Consider the following 25,000-nt stretch of genomic DNA (forward strand, 5'->3'; position numbering starts at 1 on the left):
TAAACCCCAGGAAGAGTAGCTGCTGCCTTGACAGGAACTAATGGGGATCCATAACAAACCCCAGGAAGAGTAGCTGCTGCCTTGGCAGGAACTAATGGGGATCCATAATAAACCACAGGAAGAGTAGCTGCTGCCTTGGCAGGAACTAATGATGATCCATAATAAACCCCAGGAAGAGTAGCTGCTGCCTTGGCAGGAACTAATGGGGATCCATAATAAACCACAGGAAGAGTAGCTGCTGCCTTGGCAACAGGAACTAATGGGGATCCATAATAAATACAAATATCTCATCATTCTCCTAACAACCCAAACAGCCGTTGTTAAACCACCATCTATCTATATTGTGTTCCTACCTGGGTGCTGGCTGTAGGACCAGTGTTCATACAGTGCCTTGCGAAAGTATTCGGCCCCCTTGAACTTTGCGACCTTTTGCCACATTTCAGGCTTCAAACATAAAGATATAAAACTGTATTTTTTTGTGAAGAATCAACAACAAGTGGGACACAATCATGAAGTGGAACGACATTTATTGGATATTTCAAACTTTTTTAACAAATCAAAAACTGAAAAAATTGGGCGTGCAAAATTATTCAGCCCCCTTAAGTTAATACTTTGTAGCGCCACCTTTTGCTGCGATTACAGCTGTAAGGCTCTTGGGGTATGTCTCTATCAGTTTTGCACATCGAGAGACTGACATTTTTTCCCATTCCTCCTTGCAAAACAGCTCGAGCTCAGTGAGGTTGGATGGAGAGCATTTGTGAACAGCAGTTTTCAGGTCTTTCCACAGATTCTCGATTGGATTCAGGTCTGGACTTTGACTTGGCCATTCTAACACCTGGATATGTTTATTTTTGAACCATTCCATTGTAGATTTTGCTTTATGTTTTGGATCATTGTCTTGTTGGAAGACAAATCTCCGTCCCAGTCTCAGGTCTTTTGCAGACTCCATCAGGTTTTCTTCCAGAATGGTCCTGTATTTGGCTCCATCCATCTTCCCATCAATTTTAACCATCTTCCCTGTCCCTGCTGAAGAAAAGCAGGCCCAAACCATGATGCTGCCACCACCATGTTTGACAGTGGGGATGGTGTGTTCAGCTGTGTTGCTTTTACGCCAAACACAACGTTTTGCATTGTTGCCAAAAAGTTCAATTTTGGTTTCATCTGACCAGAGCACCTTCTTCCACATGTTTGGTGTGTCTCCCAGGTGGCTTGTGGCAAACTTTAAACGGCACTTGTTATGGATATCTTTAAGAAATGGCTTTCTTCTTGCCACTCTTCCATAAAGGCCAGATTTGTGCAATATACGACTGATTGTTGTCCTATGGACAGAGTCTCCCACCTCAGCTGTAGATCTCTGCAGTTCATCCAGAGTGATCATGGGCCTCTTGGCTGCATCTCTGATCAGTCTTCTCCTTGTATGAGCTGAAAGTTTAGAGGGACGGCCAGGTCTTGGTAGATTTGCAGTGGTCTGATACTCCTTCCATTTCAATATTATCGCTTGCACAGTGCTCCTTGGGATGTTTAAAGCTTGGGAAATCTTTTTGTATCCAAATCCGGCTTTCAACTTCTTCACAACAGTATCTCGGACCTGCCTGGTGTGTTCCTTGTTCTTCATGATGCTCTCTGCGCTTTTAACGGACCTCTGAGACTATCACAGTGCAGGTGCATTTATACGGAGACTTGATTACACACAGGTGGATTGTATTTATCATCATTAGTCATTTAGGTCAACATTGGATCATTCAGAGATCCTCACTGAACTTCTGGAGAGTTTGCTGCACTGAAAGTAAAGGGGCTGAATAATTTTGCACGCCCAATTTTTCAGTTTTTGATTTGTTAAAAAAGTTTGAAATATCCAATAAATGCAGTTCCACTTCATGATTGTGTCCCACTTGTTGTTGATTCTTCACAAAAAAATACAGTTTTATATCTTTATGTTTGAAGCCTGAAATGTGGCAAAAGGTCGCAAAGTTCAAGGGGGCTGAATACTTTCGCAAGGCACTGTACCTGGGTGTAGTCGACACAGGAGGACCAGTGTTCCTACCTGGGTGCTGGCTGGGTGTAGTCGACACAGGAGGACCAGTGTTCATACCTGGGTGCTGGCTGGGTGTAGCTGACACAGGAGGACCAGTGTTCATAACTGGGTGTTGCTGACACAGGAGGACCAGTGTTCATACCGGGGGGTGTCCTCGGAGTGGGCCACAGTGTCTCCTGACCCCTCCTGTCTCAGCCTCCAGTATTTATGCTGCAGTAGTTTATGTGTCGGGGGGCTAGGGTCAGTTTGTTATATCTGGAGTACTTCTCCTGTCCTATTCGGTGTCCTGTGTGAATCTAAGTGTGCGTTCTCTAATTCTCTCCTTCTCTCTTTCTCTCTCTCGGAGGACCTGAGCCCTAGGACCATGCCCCAGGACTACCTGACATGATGACTCCTTGCTGTCCCCAGTCCACCTGGCTGTGCTGCTGCTCCAGTTTCAACTGTTCTGCCTTATTATTATTCGACCATGCTGATCATTTATGAACATTTGAACATCTTGACCATGTTCTGTTATAATCTCCACCCGGCACAGTCAGAAGAGGACTGGCCATCCCACATATGCTCTCTCTAATTCTCTCTTTCTTTCTCTCTCTCGGAGGACCTGAGCCATAGGACCATGCCCCAGGAATACCTGACATGATGACTCCTTGCTGTCCCCAGTCCACCTGACTGTGCTGCTGCTCCAGTTTCAACTATTCTGCCTTATTATTATTCGACCATGCTGGTCATTTATGAACATTTGAACATCTTGACCATGTTTTGTTATAATCTCCACCCGGCACAGCCAGAAGAGGACTGGCCACCCCACATAGCCTGGTTCCTCTCTAGGTTTCTTCCTAGGTTTTGGCCTTTCTAGGGAGTTTTTCCTAGCCACCGTGCTTCTTCACCTGCATTGCTTGCTGTTTGGGGTTTTAGGCTGGGTTTCTGTACAGCACTTTGAGATATCAGCTGATGTACGAAGGGCTATATAAAATAAATTTGATTTGATAAAATAAATTTGATTCATACCTGGGTGCTGGCTGGGTGTAGCTGACACAGGAGGACCAGTGTTCCTACCTGGGTGTAGTCGACACAGGAGGACCAGTGTTCCTACCTGGGTGTAGTCGACACAGGAGGACCAGTGTTCCTACCTGGGTGTAGTCGACACAGGAGGACCAGTGTTCCTACCTGGGTGCTGGCTGGGTGTAGCTGACACAGGAGGACCACTGTTCCTACCTGGGTGCTGGCTGGGTGTAGCTGACACAGGAGGACCAGTGTTCCTACCTGGGTGTAGTCGACACAGGAGGACCAGTGTTCCTACCTGGGTGCTGGCTGGGTGTAGCTGACACAGGAGGACCACTGTTCCTACCTGGGTGCTGGCTGGGTGCAGCTGACACAGGAGGACCACTGTTCCTACCTGGGTGTAGTCGACACAGGAGGACCAGTGTTCCTACCTGGGTGCTGGCTGGGTGTAGCTGACACAGGAGGACCAGTGTTCATACCTGGGTGCTGGCTGGGTGCAGTCGACACAGGAGGACCAGTGTTCATACCTGGGTGCTGGCTGGGTGTAGCTGACACATGAGGACCAGTGTTCATACCTGGGTGTAGCTGACACAGGAGGACCTGTGTTCATACCTGGGTGTAGCTGACACAGGAGGATCAGTGTTCATACCTGGGTGTAGCTGACACAGGAGGACCTGTGTTCATACCTGGGTGTAGCTGACACAGGAGGACCTGTGTTCATACCTGGGTGTAGCTGACACAGGAGGACCTGTGTTCATACCTGGGTGTAGCTGACACAGGAGGACTAGTGTTCATACCTGGGTGTAGCTGACACAGGAGGACCAGTGTTCCTACCTGGGTGCTGGCTGGGTGTAGCTGACACAGGAGGACTAGTGTTCATACCTGGGTGCTGGCTGGGTGTAGCTGACACAGGAGGACCAGTGTTCCTACCTGGGTGCTGGCTGGGTGTAGCTGACACAGGAGGACCAGTGTTCATACCTGGGTGCTGGCTGGGTGTAGCTGACACAGGAGGACCAGTGTTCCTACCTGGGTGCTGGCTGGGTGTAGCTGACACAGGAGGACCAGTGTTCATACCTGGGTGCTGGCTGGGTGTAGCTGACACAGGAGGACCAGTGTTCATACCTGGGTGCCGGTTGGGTATAGCTGACACAGGAGGACCAGTGTTCATACCTGGGTGCTGGCTGGGTGTAGCTGACACAGGAGGACCAGTGTTCATACCTGGGTGCTGGCTGGGTATAGTTGACACAGGAGGACCAGTGTTCATACCTGGGTGCTGGCTGGGTGTAGCTGACACAGGAGGACCAGTGTTCATACCTGGGTGCTGGCTGGGTGTAGCTGACACAGGAGGACCAGTGTTCATACCTGGGTGCTGGCTGGGTATAGCTGACACAGGAGGAGCAGGCTGGGTTGTGTTGACATTCAACTGGTTAGATATCTGAGGCCCAGTCCCAGCCTTGCTCCGAACACCTTCCTCCTTCTCCTCCTCCTCCTCCTCACTCTCTCCTTCAGAAGAAGAGGAAGACTTCTCGTCTGATGAACTGACGAAGATGGCCTTGAACAGATCCATAGACGGCCTGCTCTCCTCCTCCTCCTCCTCTTCCTCCTCCTCGTCTTTCTGCTCCGTGTCTGGCTGCTCAGATAGTCAGAAACATCATTGATTAAGAACATGTGACTTATCTGTATCTCTTACGCCTGTCAACCCTCTACGGATTACAGTAGGCCGTCGACCCTCTACGGATTACAGTTGGCCGTCGACCCTCTACGGATTACAGTAGGCCGTCGACCCTCTACGGATTACAGTAGGCCGTCGACCCTCTACGGATTACAGTAGGCCGTCGACCCTCTACGGATTACAGTAGGCCGTCGACCCTCTACGGATTACAGTTGGCCGTCGACCCTCTACGGATTACAGTTGGCCGTCGACCCTCTACGGATTACAGTAGGCCGTCGACCCTCTACGGATTACAGTAGGCCGTCGACCCTCTACGGATTACAGTTGGCCGTCGACCCTCTACGGATTACAGTTGGCCGTCGACCCTCTACGGATTACAGTTGGCCGTCGACCCTCTACGGATTACAGTAGGCCGTCGACCCTCTACGGATTACAGTAGGCCGTCGACCCTCTACGGATTACAGTAGGCCGTCGACCCTCTACGGATTACAGTAGGCCGTCGACCCTCTACGGATTACAGTAGGCCGTCAACCCTCTACGGATTACAGTAGGCCGTCAACCCTCTACGGATTACAGTAGGCCGTCAACCCTCTACGGATTACAGTAGGCCGTCAACCCTCTACGGATTACAGTAGGCCGTCAACCCTCTACGGATTACAGTAGGCCGTCAACCCTCTACGGATTACAGTAGGCCGTCAACCCTCTACGGATTACAGTAGGCCGTCAACCCTCTACGGATTACAGTAGGCCGTCAACCCTCTACGGATTACAGTAGGCCGTCAACCCTCTACGGATTACAGTAGGCCGTCAACCCTCTACGGATTACAGTAGGCCGTCAACCCTCTACGGATTACAGTAGGCCGTCAACCCTCTACGGATTACAGTAGGCCGTCAACCCTCTACGGATTACAGTAGGCCGTCAACCCTCTACGGATTACAGTAGGCCGTCAACCCTCTACGGATTACAGTAGGCCGTCAACCCTCTACGGATTACAGTAGGCCGTCAACCCTCTACGGATTACAGTAGGCCGTCAACCCTCTACGGATTACAGTAGGCCGTCAACCCTCTACGGATTACAGTAGGCCGTCAACCCTCCACGGATTACAGTAGGCCGTCAACCCTCCACGGATTACAGTAGGCCGTCAACCCTCTACGGATTACAGTAGGCCGTCAACCCTCCACGGATTACAGTCGGCCGTCAACCCTCCACGGATTACAGTCGGCCGTCAACCCTCCACGGATTACAGTCGACCGTCAACCCTCCACGGATTACAGTCGACCGTCAACCCTCCACGGATTACAGTCGACCGTCAACCCTCCACGGATTACAGTCGACCGTCAACCCTCCACGGATTACAGTCGACCGTCAACCCTCCACGGATTACAGTCGACCGTCAACCCTCCACGGATTACAGTCGACCGTCAACCCTCCACGGATTACAGTCGACCGTCAACCCTCCACGGATTACAGTCGACCGTCAACCCTCCACGGATTACAGTCGACCGTCAACCCTCCACGGATTAGTCGACCGTCAACGCTCCACGGATTACAGTCGACCGTCAACCCTCCACGGATTACAGTAGGCCGTCAACCCTCCACGGATTACAGTCGACCGTCAACGCTCCACGGATTACAGTCGACCGTCAACCCTCCACGGATTACAGTCGACCGTCAACCCTCCACGGATTACAGTCGACCGGCAACCCTCCACGGATTACAGTCGACCGGCAACCCTCCACGGATTACAGTCGACCGGCAACCCTCCACGGATTACAGTCGACCGTCAACCCTCCACGGATTACAGTCGACCGTCAACCCTCCACGGATTAGTCGACCGTCAACCCTCCACGGATTACAGTCGACCGTCAACCCTCCACGGATTACAGTCGACCGTCAACCCTCCACGGATTAGTCGACCGTCAACGCTCCACGGATTACAGTCGACCGTCAACCCTCCACGGATTACAGTCGACCGTCAACCCTCCACGGATTACAGTCGACCGTCAACCCTCCACGGATTACAGTCGACCGTCAACCCTCCACGGATTACAGTCGACCGTCAACCCTCCACGGATTACAGTCGACCGTCAACCCTCCACGGATTACAGTCGACCGTCAACCCTCCACGGATTACAGTCGACCGTCAACCCTCCACGGATTACAGTCGACCGTCAACGCTCCACGGATTACAGTCGACCGTCAACCCTCCACGGATTACAGTCGACCGTCAACCCTCCACGGATTACAGTCGACCGTCAACCCTCCACGGATTACAGTCGACCGGCAACCCTCCACGGATTACAGTCGACCGTCAACCCTCCACGGATTACAGTCGGCCGCCAACCCTCCACGGATTACAGTCGACCGTCAACCCTCTACGGATTACAGTAGACCGTCAACCCTCCACGGATTACAGTCGACCGGCAACCCTCCACGGATTACAGTCGACCGTCAACCCTCTTAGGATTACAGTCGACCGGCAACCCTCCACGGATTACAGTCGACCGTCAACCCTCTTAGGATTACAGTCGACCGTCAACCTTCTACGGATTACAGTAGACGTCAAATCTCTTAGGATTACAGTAGACCGTCAAACCTCTAAGGATTACAGTAGACCGTCAAACCTCTTAGGATTACAGTAGACCGTCAAATCTCTTAGGATTACAGTAGACCGTCAAACCTCTTAGGATTACAGTAGACGTCAAATCTCTTAGGATTACAGTAGACCGTCAAACCTCTAAGGATTACAGTAGACCGTCAAACCTCTTAGGATTACAGTAGACTGTCAAACCAGTAGGATCAGTGGTGTATGTAGTGGGATGGTACCAGAACCTCTACAGTAGGATCAGTGGTGTATGTAGTGTAGTAGGATGGTACCAGAACATCTACAGTAGGATCAGTGGTGTATGTAGTAGGATGGTACCAGAACCTCTACAGTAGGATCAGTGGTGTATGTAGTAGGATGGTACCAGAACCTCTACAGTAGGATCAGTGATGTATGTAGTAGGATGGTACCAGTACCTCTACAGTAGGATCAGTGGTGTATGTAGTGTAGCAGGATGGTACCAGAACCTCCTACAGTAGGATCAGTGGTGTATGTAGTGTAGTAGGATGGTACCAGAACCTCCTACAGTAGGATCAGTGGTGTATGTAGTGGGATGGTACCAGAACCTCTACAGTAGGATCAGTGGTGTATGTAGTGTAGTAGGATGGTACCAGAACCTCTACAGTAGGATCAGTGGTGTATGTAGTGTAGTAGGATGGTACCAGAACCTCTACAGTAGGATCAGTGGTGTATGTAGCAGGATGGTACCAGAACCTCTACAGTAGGATCAGTGGTGTATGTAGCAGGATGGTACCAGAACCTCTACAGTAGGATCAGTGGTGTATGTAGTGTAGTAGGATGGTACCAGAACTTCTACAGTAGGATCAGTGGTGTATGTAGTGGGATGGTACCAGAACCTCTACAGTAGGATCAGTGGTGTATGTAGTGTAGTAGGATGGTACCAGAACTTCTACAGTAGGATCAGTGGTGTATGTAGCAGGATGGTACCAGTACCTCTACAGTAGGATCAGTGGTGTATGTAGTAGGATGGTACCAGTACCTCTACAGTAGGATCAGTGATGTATGTAGTAGGATGGTACCAGTACCTCTACAGTAGGATCAGTGGTGTATGTAGTAGGATGGTACCAGTACCTCTACAGTAGGATCAGTGGTGTATGTAGTAGGATGGTACCAGTACCTCTACAGTAGGATCAGTGGTGTATGTAGTGTAGTAGGATGGTACCAGAACCTCTACAGTAGGATCAGTGATGTATGTAGCAGGATGGTACCAGTACCTCTACAGTAGGATCAGTGGTATATGTAGTGTAGTAGGATGGTACCAGAACCTCTACAGTAGGATCAGTGGTGTATGTAGCAGGATGGTACCAGAACATCTACAGTAGGATCAGTGATGTATGTAGCAGGATGGTACCAGTACCTCTACAGTAGGATCAGTGGTGTATGTAGTAGGATGCTACCAGAACCTCTACAGTAGGATCAGTGGTGTATGTAGTAGGATGGTACCAGAACCTCTACAGTAGGATCAGTGGTGTATGTAGTGTAGTAGGATGGTACCAGAACCTCTACAGTAGGATCAGTGGTGTATGTAGCAGGATGGTACCAGAACCTCTACAGTAGGATCAGTGGTGTATGTAGTAGGATGTACCAGAACCTCTACAGTAGGATCAGTGATGTATGTAGCAGGATGGTACCAGTACCTCTACAGTAGGATCAGTGGTGTATGTAGTAGGATGGTACCAGAACCTCTACAGTAGGATCAGTGGTGTATGTGGTGTAGTAGGATGGTACCAGAACCTCTACAGTAGGATCAGTGATGTAGTGTAGTAGGATGGTACCAGTACCTCTACAGTAGGATCAGTGGTGTATGTAGCAGGATGGTTGGTACCAGTACCTCTACAGTAGGATCAGTGGTGTATGTAGCAGGATGGTACCAGAACCTCCTACAGTAGGATCAGTGGTGTATGTAGTGTAGTAGGATGGTACCAGAACCTCCTACAGTAGGATCAGTGGTGTATGTAGTAGGATGGTACCAGAACCTCTACAGTAGGATCAGTGGTGTATGTAGTGTAGTAGGATGGTACCAGAACCTCTACAGTAGGATCAGTGGTGTATGTAGCAGGATGGTACCAGAACATCTACAGTAGGATCAGTGGTGTATGTAGGAGGATGGTACCAGAACCTCTACAGTAGGATCAGTGGTGTATGTAGTAGGATGTACCAGAACCTCTACAGTAGGATCAGTGGTGTATGTAGTAGGATGGTACCAGTACCTCTACAGTAGGATCAGTGGTGTATGTAGTGTAGTAGGATGGTACCAGAACCTCTACAGTAGGATCAGTGGTGTATGTAGTAGGATGGTACCAGAACCTCTACAGTAGGATCAGTGGTGTATGTAGCAGGATGGTACCAGAACCTCTACAGTAGGATCAGTGGTATATGTAGCAGGATGGTACCAGAACCTCTACAGTAGGATCAGTGGTGTATGTAGTGTAGCAGGATGGTACCAGAACCTCTACAGTAGGATCAGTGGTGTATGTAGTGTAGTAGGATGGTACCAGAACCTCCTACAGTAGGATCAGTGGTGTATGTAGTAGGATGGTACCAGAACCTCTACAGTAGGATCAGTGGTGTATGTAGTGTAGTAGGATGGTACCAGAACCTCTACAGTAGGATCAGTGGTGTATGTAGTAGGATGGTATCAGAACCTCTACAGTAGGATCAGTGGTGTATGTAGTGTAGTAGGATGGTACCAGAACCTCTACAGTAGGATCAGTGGTGTATGTAGTAGGATGGTACCAGAACCTCTACAGTAGGATCAGTGGTGTATGTAGTAGGATGGTACCAGAACCTCCTACAGTAGGATCAGTGATGTATGTAGTAGGATGGTACCAGAACCTCCTACAGTAGGATCAGTGGTGTATGTAGTGTAGTAGGATGGTACCAGAACCTCTACAGTAGGATCAGTGGTGTATGTAGTAGGATGGTACCAGAACCTCCTACAGTAGGATCAGTGATGTATGTAGTAGGATGGTACCAGAACCTCTACAGTAGGATCAGTGGTGTATGTAGTGTAGTAGGATGGTACCAGTACCTCTACAGTAGGATCAGTGGTGTATGTAGTAGGATGGTACCAGAACCTCCTACAGTAGGATCAGTGATGTATGTAGTAGGATGGTACCAGAACCTCTACAGTAGGATGAGTGGTGTATGTAGGGTAGTAGGATGGTACCAGTACCTCTACAGTAGGATCAGTGGTGTATGTAGTAGGATGGTACCAGAACCTCTACAGTAGGATCAGTGGTGTATGTAGTAGGATGGTACCAGAACCTCTACAGTAGGATCAGTGGTGTATGTAGTAGGATGGTACCAGAACCTCTACAGTAGGATCAGTGGTGTATGTAGTAGGATGGTACCAGAACCTCTACAGTAGGATCAGTGGTGTATGTAGTGTAGCAGGATGGTACCAGAACCTCTACAGTAGGATCAGTGGTGTATGTAGTAGGATGGTACCAGAACCTCTACAGTAGGATCAGTGGTGTATGTAGTAGGATGGTACCAGTACCTCTACAGTAGGATCAGTGGTGTATGATGTAGGATGGTACCAGTACCTCTACAGTAGGATCCGTTGTAGGGCCATCAGTAGTAGAGGCTTCTGGTCCTGACCCAGAGGCTTCAATACGAGCCACACTGAGGAACTCACTGACCGGATCCTTCTCCTTCCGCTCCTTGTCCCCAGCCTGGCCAGACACATCCCACCTGGACCTCTTCCCTGGCTCAGAGGGCTTTACACCTACACAGAGAGGGATGGAGACGCAGGGCCAGGTTTACACACAGAACAAGAGACGTAGGGGCCAGGTTTACACAGAGAGAGAGAGACATAGGGGTCAGGTTTACACAGAGAAAGAGAGAGAGATACGTAGGGCCAGGTTTACACACAGAACAAGAGACGTAGGGGCCAGGTTTACACAGAGAGAGAGAGAGAGACATAGGGGCCAGGTTTACACAGAGAGAGAGAGACATAGGGGTCAGGTTTACACAGAGAAAGAGAGAGAGATACGTAGGGCCAGGTTTACACAGAGAGACGTAGGGCCAGGTTTAGACAGAGAGAGACGTAGGGGCCAGGTTTACACAGAGAGAGAGAGACGTAGGGCCAGGTTTAGACAGAGAGAGACGTAGGGCCAGGTTTACACAGAGAGACGTAGGGGCCAGGTTTACACAGAGAGACGTAGGGGCCAGGTTTACACAGAGAGATGTAGAGCCAGGTTTACACAGAGAGAGAGAGACGTAGGGGCCAGGTTTACACAGAGAGAGAGACATAGGGCCAGGTTTACACAGAGAGAGAGAGAGAGACGTAGGGCCAGGTTTACACAGAGAGAGAGACGTAGGGCCAGGTTTACACAGAGAGAGAGAGAGAGAGACGTAGGGCCAGGTTTACACAGAGAGACGTAGGGTCCAGGTTTACACAGAGAGACGTAGGGCCAGGTTTACACAGAGAGACGTAGGGTCCAGGTTTACACAGAGAGAGAGACGTAGGGGCCAGGATTACACAGAGAGACGTAGGGCCAGGTTTACACAGAGAGAGAGAGAGAGAGAGAGACGTAGGGGCCAGGTTTACACAGAGAGACGTAGGGGCCAGGTTTACACAGAGACGTAGGGGCCAGGTTTACACAGAGAGACGTAGGGGCCAGGTTTACACAGAGAGACGTAGGGCCAGGTTTACACAGAGAGAGAGAGACGTAGGGGCCAGGTTTACACAGAGAGAGAGAGAGAGAGACGTAGGGGCCAGGTTTACACAGAGAGAGAGAGACGTAGGGGCCAGGTTTACACAGAGAGAGAGAGAGACGTAGGGGCCAGGTTTACACACAGAGAGAGAGAGAAACGTAGGGGCCAGGTTTACACAGAGAGATGTAGGGGCCAGGTTTACACAGAGAGGCGTAGGGGCCAGGTTTACACAGAGAGGCGTAGGGGCCAGGTTTACACAGAGAGAGAGAGACGTAGGGGACAGGTTTACACAGAGAGGCATAGGGGCCAGGTTTACACAGAGAGACGTAGGGGCCAGGTTTACACAGAGAGAGACGTAGGGGCCAGGTTTACACAGAGAGACGTAGGGGCCAGGTTTACACAGAGAGAGACGTAGGGGCCAGGTTTACACAGAGAGAGACGTAGGGGCCAGGTTTACACAGAGAGAGACGTAGGGGCCAGGTTTACACAGAGAGAGACGTAGGGGCCAGGTTTACACAGAGAGACGTAGGGGCCAGGTTTACACAGGGAGACGTAGGGGCCAGGTTTACACAGAGAGACGTAGGGGCCAGGTTTACACAGAGAGACGTAGGGGCCAGGTTTACACAGAGAGACGTAGGGGCCAGGTTTACACAGAGAGACGTAGGGGCCTGGTTTACACAGAGAGACGTAGGGGCCAGGTTTACACAGAGAGACGTAGGGGCCAGGTTTACACAGAGAGACGTAGGGGCCAGGTTTACACAGAGAGAGACGTAGGGGCCAGGTTTACACAGAGAGACGTAGGGGCCAGGTTTACACAGAGAGAGACGTAGGGGCCAGGTTTACACAGAGAGAGACGTAGGGGCCAGGTTTACACAGAGAGACGTAGGGGCCAGGTTTACACAGAGAGAGACGTAGGGGCCAGGTTAAGATGAAATGAACTGGGTTGATAGAGACTCTGATATTCTCATAACACTGTAGATTAAATGAACTGGGTTGATAGAGACTCTGATATTCTCATAACACTGTAGATTAAATGAACTTGGTTGGTAGAGACTCTGATATCCTCATAACACTGTAGATTAAATGAACTGGGTTGATAGAGACTGATATTCTCCCCATAACACTGTAGATTAAATGAACTGGGTTGATTGAGTCTCTGATATTCTCATAACACTGTAGATGAAATGAACTGGGTTGATAGAGACTCTGATATTCTCATAACACTGTAGATTAAATGAACTGGGTTGGTAGAGACTCTGATATCCTCATAACACTGTTGATGAAATTAACTGGGTTGATAGAGACTCTGATATTCTCATAACACTGTTGATGAAATGAACTGGGTTGATAGAGACTCTGATATTCTCTCCATAACACTGTAGATTAAATGAACTGGGTTGGTAGAGGCTCTGATATTCTCCCCATAACACTGTAGATTAAATGAACTGGGTTGGTAGAGACTCTGATATTCTCCCCATAACACCCATAACAAGTGGAACTGATTGTTTGTTACCTTGTGGAGCGGGGGAAGCACTAGCTGTTGGACTCTCTGATACAGTCAGGAAGTTAAACACAGAGAACTTGTCTCTCTTCACTTTGGGCATTCCCACAAACCCTGACCTGGAAAGAAAACAATAGTTAGATCTGACAAACCCTGACCTGGATAGACAACAATAGTTAGACCTGACAACCCCTGACCTGGAAAGACAACAACAGTTAGACCTGACAACCCCTGACCTGGAAAGACAACAATAGTTAGACCTGACAACCCCTGACCTGGAAAGACAACAACAGTTAGACCTGACAACCCCTGACCTGGAAAGACAACAACAGTTAGACCTGACAACCCCTGACCTGGAAAGACAACAATAGTTAGACCTGACAACCCCTGACCTGGAAAGACAACAACAGTTAGACCTGACAACCCCTGACCTGGAAAGACAACAACAGTTAGATCTGACAAACCCTGACCTGGATAGACAACAACAACAGTTAGATCTGACAAACCCTGACCTGGATAGACAACAACAACAGTTAGATCTGACAAACCCTGCCCTGGACAGACAACAACAGTTATATCTGACAAACCCTGACCTGGAAAGACAACAACAGTTAGATCTGACAAACCCTGACCTGGATAGACAACAACAACAGTTAGATCTGACAAACCCTGCCCTGGACAGACAACAACAACAACAGTTATATCTGACAAACCCTGCCCTGGACAGACAACAACAGTTATATCTGACAAACCCTGACCTGGAAAGACAACAACAGTTAGATCTGACAAACCCTGACCTGGATAGACAACAACAACAGTTAGATCTGACAAACCCTGCCCTGGACAGACAACAACAACAACAGTTATATCTGACAAACCCTGCCCTGGACAGACAACAACAGTTAGATCTGACAACCCCAGACCTGGACAGACAACAACAGTTATATCTGACAACCCCAGACCTGGATAGACAACAACAACAGTTAGATCTGACAACCCCAGACCTGGATAGACAACAACAACAGTTAGATCTGACAAACCCTGACCTGGACAGACAACAACAACAGTTAGATCTGACAACCCCTGACCTGGACAGACAACAACAGTTATATCTGACAAACCCTGACCTGGACAGACAACAACAACAGTTATATCTGACAAACCCTGACCTGGACAGACAACAACAACAGTTATATCTGACAACCCCTGACCTGGACAGACAACAACAGTTATATCTGACAAACCCTGACCTGGACAGACAACAACAACAGTTAGATCTGACAATCCCTGACCTGGACAGACAACAACAACAGTTAGATCTGACAACCCCAGACCTGGATAGACAACAACAACAGTTAGATCTGACAAACCCTGACCTGGACAGACAACAACAACAGTTAGATCTGACAACCCCAGACCTGGATAGACAACAACAACAGTTAGATCTGACAAACCCTGACCTGGACAGACAACAACAACAGTTAGATCTGACAACCCCTGACCTGGACAGACAACAACAACAGTTAGATCTGACAACCCCAGACCTGGACAGACAACAACAACAGTTAGATCTGACAACCCTGACCTGGACAGACAACAACAACAGTTAGATCTGACAACCCCAGACCTGGATAGACAACAACAACAGTTAGATCTGACAACCCCAGACCTGGACAGACAACAACAGTTATATCTGACAAACCCTGACCTGGATAGACAACAACAGTTAGATCTGACAACCCCAGACCTGGACAGACAACAACAGTTAGATCTGACAACCCCAGACCTGGATAGACAACAACAGTTATATCTGACAACCCCAGACCTGGACAGACAACAACAGTTAGATCTGACAACCCCAGACCTGGATAGACAACAACAGTTATATCTGACAACCCCAGACCTGGACAGACAACAACAGTTAGATCTGACAACCCCAGACCTGGACAGACAACAACAACAGTTAGATCTGACAACCCCAGACCTGGATAGACAACAACAACAGTTAGATCTGACAAACCCAGACCTGGATAGACATCAACAACAGTTATATCTGACAAACCCTGACCTGGATAGACAACAACAGTTAGATCTGACAACCCCAGACCTGGACAGACAACAACAGTTAGATCTGACAACCCCAGACCTGGATAGACAACAACAGTTATATCTGACAACCCCAGACCTGGACAGACAACAACAGTTAGATCTGACAACCCCAGACCTGGATAGACAACAACAGTTATATCTGACAACCCCAGACCTGGACAGACAACAACAGTTAGATCTGACAACCCCAGACCTGGACAGACAACAACAACAGTTAGATCTGACAACCCCAGACCTGGATAGACAACAACAACAGTTAGATCTGACAACCCCAGACCTGGACAGACAACAACAACAGTTATATCTGACAACCCCTGACCTGGACAGACAACAACAACAGTTAGATCTGACAACCCCAGACCTGGACAGACAACAACAACAGTTAGATCTGACAACCCTGACCTGGACAGACAACAACAACAGTTAGATCTGACAACCCCAGACCTGGATAGACAACAACAACAGTTAGATCTGACAACCCCAGACCTGGACAGACAACAACAGTTATATCTGACAAACCCTGACCTGGATAGACAACAACAGTTAGATCTGACAACCCCAGACCTGGACAGACAACAACAGTTAGATCTGACAACCCCAGACCTGGATAGACAACAACAGTTATATCTGACAACCCCAGACCTGGACAGACAACAACAGTTAGATCTGACAACCCCAGACCTGGATAGACAACAACAGTTATATCTGACAACCCCAGACCTGGACAGACAACAACAGTTAGATCTGACAACCCCAGACCTGGACAGACAACAACAACAGTTAGATCTGACAACCCCAGACCTGGATAGACAACAACAACAGTTAGATCTGACAAACCCAGACCTGGATAGACATCAACAACAGTTATATCTGACAAACCCTGACCTGGATAGACAACAACAGTTAGATCTGACAACCCCAGACCTGGACAGACAACAACAGTTATATCTGACAAACCCTGACCTGGATAGACAACAACAGTTAGATCTGACAACCCCAGCCCTGGACAGACAACAACAGTTAGATCTGACAAACCCTGACCTGGACAGACAACAACAGTTAGATCTGACAACCCCTGACCTGGACAGACAACAACAGTTAGATCTGACAAACCCTGACCTGGACAGACAACAACAGTTAGATCTGACAACCCCAGCCCTGGACAGACAACAACAGTTATATCTGACAAACCCTGACCTGGACAGACAACAACAGTTAGATCTGACAAACCCTGACCTGGACAGACAACAACAGTTAGATCTGACAAACCCTGACCTGGACAGACAACAACAGTTAGATCTGACAAACCCTGACCTGGACAGACAACAACAGTTAGATCTGACAACCCCTGACCTGGACAGACAACAACAGTTATATCTGACAAACCCTGACCTGGACAGACAACAACAGTTATATCTGACAACCCCAGACCTGGATAGACAACAACAGTTAGATCTGACAAACCCTGACCTGGACAGACAACAACAGTTAGATCTGACAACCCCTGACCTGGACAGACAACAACAGTTAGATCTGACAACCCCAGACCTGGACAGACAACAACAGTTAGATCTGACAACCCCAGACCTGGACAGACAACAACAGTTAGATCTGACAACCCCAGACCTGGATAGACAACAACAGTTATATCTGACAACCCCAGACCTGGACAGACAACAACAGTTATATCTGACAACCCCAGACCTGGACAGACAACAACAGTTATATCTGACAACCCCAGACCTGGACAGACAACAACAGTTATATCTGACAACCCCAGACCTGGACAGACAACAACAGTTATATCTGACAACCCCAGACCTGGACAGACAACAACAGTTATATCTGACAACCCCAGACCTGGACAGACAACAACAGTTATATCTGACAAACCCCAGACCTGGACAGACAACAACAGTTATATCTGACAACCCCAGACCTGGACAGACAACAACAGTTAGATCTGACAACCCCAGACCTGGACAGACAACAACAGTTAGATCTGACAAACCCTGACCTGGACAGACAACAACAGTTATATCTGACAACCCCAGACCTGGACAGACAACAACAGTTATATCTGACAACCCCAGACCTGGATAGACAACAACAGTTATATCTGACAACCCCAGACCTGGATAGACAACAACAGTTATATCTGACAACCCCAGACCTGGATAGACAACAACAGTTATATCTGACAACCCCAGACCTGGATAGACAACAACAGTTATATCTGACAACCCCAGACCTGGATAGACAACAACAGTTATATCTGACAACCCCAGACCTGGATAGACAACAACAGTTAGATCTGACAACCCCAGACCTGGACAGACAACAACAGTTAGATCTGACAAACCCTGACCTGGACAGACAACAACAACAGTTAGATCTGACAACCCCAGACCTGGATAGACAACAACAACAGTTAGATCTGACAACCCCAGACCTGGATAGACAACAACAACAGTTATATCTGACAACCCCAGACCTGGACAGACAACAACAGTTAGATCTGACAACCCCAGACCTGGACAGACAACAACAGTTAGATCTGACAACCCCAGACCTGGACAGACAACAACAGTTAGATCTGACAACCCCAGACCTGGACAGACAACAACAGTTAGATCTGACAACCCCAGACCTGGACAGACAACAACAGTTATATCTGACAACCCCAGACCTGGACAGACAACAACAGTTAGATCTGACAACCCCAGACCTGGACAGACAACAACAGTTAGATCTGACAACCCCAGACCTGGACAGACAACAACAGTTAGATCTGACAACCCCAGACCTGGACAGACAACAACAGTTAGAGCCCAATGCAATGACACACAAGCAGTAACCATTGAGTTTTAGTATTCATAGTACCATTCATTCCGTGGTGGTCAAGTGTGTGTGTGTGTGTGTGTGTGTGTGTGTGTGTGTGTGTGTGTGAGTGTGTGTGTGTGTGTGTGTGTCGTACCCAGGATAGGGGTCAGGTATGTTGAACCTCTTGCAGAGCAGATTGTCAGGGTGCCATTCAAACGTGTCTCTGGTCAGTTTTCCAAACATCTTCATCTTCACGGCTGCCTGCTTGTCATCCACATCATTCTGAAGACAAACAGGCAGAACAGAGGATCATCCCACTGCCTACCTCCTGATCTCCCCTCAGTATTGATTACCCACAATCCTTCAACAAGCTGCCTACCTCCTGATCTCGTGTCACCTCCACAGTGTCTGCCTCCACACCGTCATCCTGTTTCCCTCTGGTGAAGCGACAAGACAGAGAGGAGCTGCTGGGCTTGTAGAGGAGAGCGGCACGGACAAACTCATCCCTCTCTCTCCCTCTCTCCCACTCTGTCATGGTGGGGTCCAAGCTCAACTCCAGGGCATCTGGACAGAGTTGAGGAGACGGTTTAGATGTGAGGATGAAACCATCATGGGAATCTTAGTGAATAATGTACGTTGGGAGAGGAATCTCCTAAAAGCAGAACATGGGCTGATTCTTGCAGAACATTTTAAAGAGGCTCTCAATGTGTCTGTGTTCACAGTGAAAAGTGGTTTTATTGTCTTAATAGACCACGATAACATTACAATACCAGATTGACAATGTCAAGCCCTTTGTCTTTGTTAAAATGGCAGCCAAACCAGTTCTCTGTACCTCTGTCTCTCCCTGTTTGACACGGTCTGTTTTCTAAGAAAGAGCCTGTCCATTTCATAGAATAAAAGTCCATAGAAATGGGTTTGACACCATGCAGCCTCCGTACCTCGGTCTCCCTGTTTGAGCTGGTCTATGTAGAGGTCGTATCGGGCCTGTTTATGAGGGGTCCTCTCAAAGGGTTTGAATGTCTGTCCCGTCTGGGCCTGCGCCGTTGGGCCGCTCCACACACTCAGAGCTTCCTGCTGCTGCTGCTCTGCTTGGGGTGCAAACCTGGATGGATTCAACAGAGACTCGGTGATCTGACGTTACCAAGGAGCAGCAGGATATTGTAGATGAGAGCCATGCAAGACGTATCAGTGCATTGTTTTGTCGTACCTGTGGTATACGGTCTGATATACCACAGCTGACAGCTAATCAGCATTCAGGGCTCGACCCCACCCAGTTTATAATATAAGACACTGAACACCGGACTACAATACAAGATCTAGAACACTGGACTACAATACAAGATATAGAACACCAGACTACAATACAAGATCTAGAACACTGGACTACAATACAAGATCTAGAACACCGGACGACAATACAAGATATAGAACACCGGACGACAATACAAGATCTAGAACACTGGACTACAATACAAGATCTAGAACACCGGACTACAATTCATTACAAGATCTAGAACACTGGACTACAATACAAGATCTAGAACACCGGACTACAATACAAGATCTAGAACACCGGACTACAATTCATTAACAAGATCTAGAACACTGGACGACAATACAAGATCTAGAACACTGGACGACAATACAAGATCTAGAACACTGGACGACAATACAAGATCTAGAACACTGGACTACAATAGAAGATCTAGAACACTGGACTACAATACATTACAAGATCTAGAACACTGGACGACATTACAAGATCTAGAACACCGGACTACAATTCATTAACAAGATCTAGAACACTGGACGACAATACAAGATCTAGAACACCGGACGACAATTCATTAACAAGATCTAGAACACTGGACGACAATACAAGATCTAGAACACCGGACGACAATTCATTAACAAGATCTAGAACACTGGACGACAATACAAGATCTAGAACACTGGACGACAATACAAGATCTAGAACACCGGACTACAATACAAGATCTAGAACACCGGACTACAATACAAGATCTAGAACACCGGACTACAATTCATTAACAAGATCTAGAACACTGGACGACAATACAAGATCTAGAACACCGGACGACAATACAAGATCTAGAACACCGGACTACAATAGAAGATCTAGAACACTGGACTACAATACATTACAAGATCTAGAACACTGGACGACATTACAAGATCTAGAACACCGGACTACAATACAAGATCTAGAACACCGGACTACAATACAAGATCTAGAACACTGGACTACAATACAAGATCTAGAACACCGGACTACAAATCATTACAAGATCTAGAACACCGGACAACAATTCATTAACAAGATCTAGAACACTGGACGCAATACAAGATCTAGAACACTGGACGACAATACAAGATCTAGAACACTGGACGGCAATACAAGATCTAGAACACCGGACTACAATACAAGATCTAGAACACCGGACTACAATACAAGATCTAGAACACCGGACTACAATACAAGATCTAGAACACCGGACTACAATACAAGATCTAGAACACTGGACTACAATACAAGATCTAGAACACTGGACGCAATACAAGATCTAGAACACTGGACGACAATAAAAAATCTAGAAAACTGGACGACAATACAAGATCTAGAACCCCTAGACGACAATACAAGATCTAGAACCCCTAGACGACAATACAAGATCTAGAACACTGGACTACAACACAACACATATCCCAGGATAGTTCAGACACAGTCAGACAGACAGACAGACAGATATAGGTGTACCTGCTAGACAGGGCCTTCTGGGCGGAGGCTCTGGCTGCTGCAGCCGCTACCCCTGCAGCCACAACGGCTGCTCTGGCCTCCCCAGGGGTGGGCTGTCTGGGGCCTGAGCTGGTATCTGAGGAGGGCCTCCGTAGGCCGGAGAGTCTCTCTCTGTCCTCAACCTTCAGCAGGTCAAACACAGAGCTGGGGCCTGGAGGGAGGAGGACAGGGGAGGAGGACAGGGAAAGGAGGAGGACAGAGCAGGGAGGAGGACAGGGCAGGGAGGACGACAGGGCAGGGAGGAGGACAGGGGAGGGAGGAGGACAGGGGAGGAGACAAGGGAGGACAGACAAGATGACAAGGAGACAGGGCAGGGAGGAGGACAGGGCAGGGAGGAGACACGGCAAAAAAATGGTTTTAGAGACAAAAAAAACATCACCATTGATACAGAGGAGATACTCCTAAATATCATTGACTCCAACTTTCAAATCCAGGCACGTCTTAAATGTTCAAATACTGGAGGAGGACAGGGAGGAGACCGGGCAGGGAGGAGACAGGGCAGGGAGGAGACCGGGCAGGGAGGAGACCGGGCAGGGAGGAGACCGGGCAGGGAGGAGACTGGACTATCTATAATAAAAGCAGAACAGAGTGGAGACAGGGCAGGGAGGAGACAGGGCAGGGAGGAGACAGGGCAGGGAGGAGACAGGGCAGGGAGGAGACCGGGCAGGGAGGAGACAGGGCAGGGAGGAGACAGGGCAGGGAGGAGACCGGGCAGGGAGGAGACAGGGCAGGGAGGAGACAGGGCAGGGAGGAGACAGGGCAGGGAGGAGACAGGGCAGAGAGGAGACAGGGCAGGGAGGAGACAGGGGTGAGTAGTCAGGACTATCTATAATAAAAGCAGAACAGAGAGGAGACAGGGCAGGGAGGAGACAGGGCAGGGAGGAGACAGGGCAGGGAGGAGACCGGGCAGGGAGGAGACAGGGCAGGGAGGAGACAGGGCAGGGAGGAGACAGGGCAGAGAGGAGACAGGGCAGGGAGGAGACAGGGGTGAGTAGTCAGGACTATCTATATTAAAAGCAGAACAGAGAGGAGACAGGGCAGGGAGGAGACAGGGCAGGGAGGAGACAGGGCAGGGAGGATACAGGGCAGGGAGGATACAGGGCAGGGAGGATACAGGGCAGGGAGGAGACAGGGCAGGGAGGAGACAGGGCAGGGAGGAGACAGGGCAGGGAGGAGACAGGGCAGGGAGGAGACAGGGCAGGGAGGAGACTGGGGTGAGTAGTCAGGACTATCTATAATAAAAGCAGAACAGAGAGGAGACAGGGCAGGGAGGAGACAGGGCAGGGAGGAGACAGGGCAGGGAGGAGACAGGGCAGGGAGGATACAGGGCAGGGAGGAGACAGGGCAGGGAGGAGACAGGGCAGGGAGGAGACAGGGCAGGGAGGAGACAGGGCAGGGAGGAGACAGGGCAGGGAGGAGACAGGGCAGGGAGGAGACAGGGCAGGGAGGATACAGGGCAGGGAGGATACAGGGCAGGGAGGAGACAGGGCAGGGAGGAGACAGGGCAGGGAGGAGACAGGGCAGGGAGGAGACAGGGGTGAGTAGTCAGGACTATCTATAATAAAAGCAGAACAGAGTGGAGACAGGGCAGGGAGGAGACAGGGCAGGGAGGAGACAGGGCAGGGAGGAGACAGGGCAGGGAGGAGACAGGGCAGGGAGGATACAGGGCAGGGAGGAGACAGGGCAGAGAGGAGACAGGGCAGGGAGGAGACAGGGCAGGGAGGAGACAGGGCAGAGAGGAGACAGGGCAGGGAGGAGACAGGGCAGGGAGGAGACAGGGCAGGGAGGAGACCGGGCAGGGAGGAGACAGGGCAGGGAGGAGACAGGGCAGGGAGGAGACAGGGCAGGGAGGAGACAGGGCAGGGAGGAGACAGGGCAGGGAGGAGACAGGGCAGGGAGGAGACAGGGCAGGGAGGAGGACAGGGCAGGGAGGAGGACAGGCCAGGGAGGAGGACAGGGCAGGGAGGAGGACAGGCCAGGGAGGAGGACAGGCCAGGGAGGAGGACAGGGCAGGGAGGAGACAGGGCAGGGAGGAGACAGGGCAGGGAGGAGGACAGGCCAGGGAGGAGGACAGGGCAGGGAGGAGGACAGGGCAGGGAGGAGGACAGGGCAGGGAGGAGACAGGGCAGGGAGGAGACAGGGCAGGGAGGAGACAGGGCAGGGAGGAGACAGGGCAGGGAGGAGACAGGGCAGGGAGGAGACAGGGCAGGGAGGAGACAGGGCAGGGAGGAGACAGGGCAGGGAGGAGACAGGGCAGGGAGGAGACAGGGGTGAGTAGTCAGGACTATCTATAATAAAAGCAGAACAGAGAGGAGACCGGGCAGGGAGGAGACAGGGCAGGGAGGAGACAGGGCAGGGAGGAGACAGGGCAGGGAGGAGACAGGGCAGGGAGGAGACAGGGCAGGGAGGAGACAGGGCAGGGAGGAGACAGGACTATCTATAATAAAAGCAGAACAGAGAGGAGACAGGGCAGGGAGGAGACAGGGCAGGGAGGAGACAGGGCAGGGAGGAGACAGGGCAGGGAGGAGACAGGGCAGGGAGGAGACAGGGCAGGGAGGAGACCAGGGTGAGTAGTCAGGACTATCTATAATAAAAGCAGAACAGAGAGGAGACAGGGCAGGGAGGAGACAGGGCAGGGAGGAGACAGGGCAGGGAGGAGACAGGGGAGGGAGGAGACAGGGCAGGGAGGAGACAGGGCAGGGAGGAGACAGGGCAGGGAGGAGACAGGGCAGGGAGGAGACAGGGCAGGGAGGAGACAGGGCAGGGAGGAGACAGGGCAGAGAGGAGACAGGGCAGGGAGGAGACAGGGCAGGGAGGAGACAGGGCAGGGAGGAGACAGGGCAGGGAGGAGACAGGGGTGAGTAGTCAGGACTATCTATAATAAAAACAGAACAGAGAGGAGACAGGGCAGGGAGGAGACCGCGGTGAGTAGTCAGGACTATCTACAGTGCCTTGCGAAAGTATTCGGCCCCCTTGAACTTTGCGACCTTTTGCCACATTTCAGGCTTCAAACATAAAGATATAAAACTGTATTTTTTTGTGAAGAATCAACAACAAGTGGGACACAATCATGAAGTGGAACGACATTTATTGAATATTTCAAACTTTTTTAACAAATCAAAAACTGAAAAATTGGGCGTGCAAAATTATTCAGCCCCTTTACTTTCAGTGCAGCAAACTCTCTCCAGAAGTTCAGTGAGGATCTCTGAATGATCCAATGTTGACCTAAATGACTAATGATGATAAATACAATCCACCTGTGTGTAATCAAGTCTCCGTATAAATGCACCTGCACTGTGATAGTCTCAGAGGTCCGTTAAAAGCGCAGAGAGCATCATGAAGAACAAGGAACACACCAGGCAGGTCCGAGATACTGTTGTGAAGAAGTTTAAAGCCGGATTTGGATACAAAAAGATTTCCCAAGCTTTAAACATCCCAAGGAGCACTGTGCAAGCGATAATATTGAAATGGAAGGAGTATCAGACCACTGCAAATCTACCAAGACCTGGCCGTCCCTCTAAACTGTCAGCTCATACAAGGAGAAGACTGATCAGAGATGCAGCCAAGAGGCCCATGATCACTCTGGATGAACTGCAGAGATCTACAGCTGAGGTGGGAGACTCTGTCCATAGGACAACAATCAGTTGTATATTGCACAAATCTGGCCTTTATGGAAGAGTGGCAAGAAGAAAGCCATTTCTTAAAGATATCCATAAAAAGTGTTGTTTAAAGTTTGCCACAAGCCACCTG

The 25,000-nt window shown here is 49.6% G+C and overlaps 1 protein-coding gene across 3 annotated transcripts in view; it reads right to left on the minus strand.

The window, feature by feature from the left end:
- The window catches only part of LOC110510636 (G patch domain-containing protein 1), a 60,343-nt gene that overhangs the window by 5,382 nt on the left and 29,961 nt on the right, over positions 1 to 25,000 (minus strand). For all 3 annotated transcript variants that reach the window (XM_036981675.1, XM_036981676.1, XM_036981674.1), the window contains exons 11-17: positions 21,212 to 21,401; positions 19,371 to 19,534; positions 18,812 to 18,996; positions 18,587 to 18,714; positions 13,513 to 13,619; positions 10,886 to 11,067; positions 4,400 to 4,667 (exon numbers count right to left, since the gene is read on the minus strand). In XM_036981675.1, the coding sequence (XP_036837570.1) occupies positions 4,400 to 4,667; positions 10,886 to 11,067; positions 13,513 to 13,619; positions 18,587 to 18,714; positions 18,812 to 18,996; positions 19,371 to 19,534; positions 21,212 to 21,401 (1,224 nt within the window). The remainder of the gene's footprint in view (positions 1 to 4,399; positions 4,668 to 10,885; positions 11,068 to 13,512; positions 13,620 to 18,586; positions 18,715 to 18,811; positions 18,997 to 19,370; positions 19,535 to 21,211; positions 21,402 to 25,000) is intronic.

Source organism: Oncorhynchus mykiss, chromosome 6 (assembly GCF_013265735.2).
Source record: "Oncorhynchus mykiss isolate Arlee chromosome 6, USDA_OmykA_1.1, whole genome shotgun sequence".
In the NCBI taxonomy this organism is placed as follows: Eukaryota; Metazoa; Chordata; class Actinopteri; order Salmoniformes; family Salmonidae; genus Oncorhynchus; species Oncorhynchus mykiss.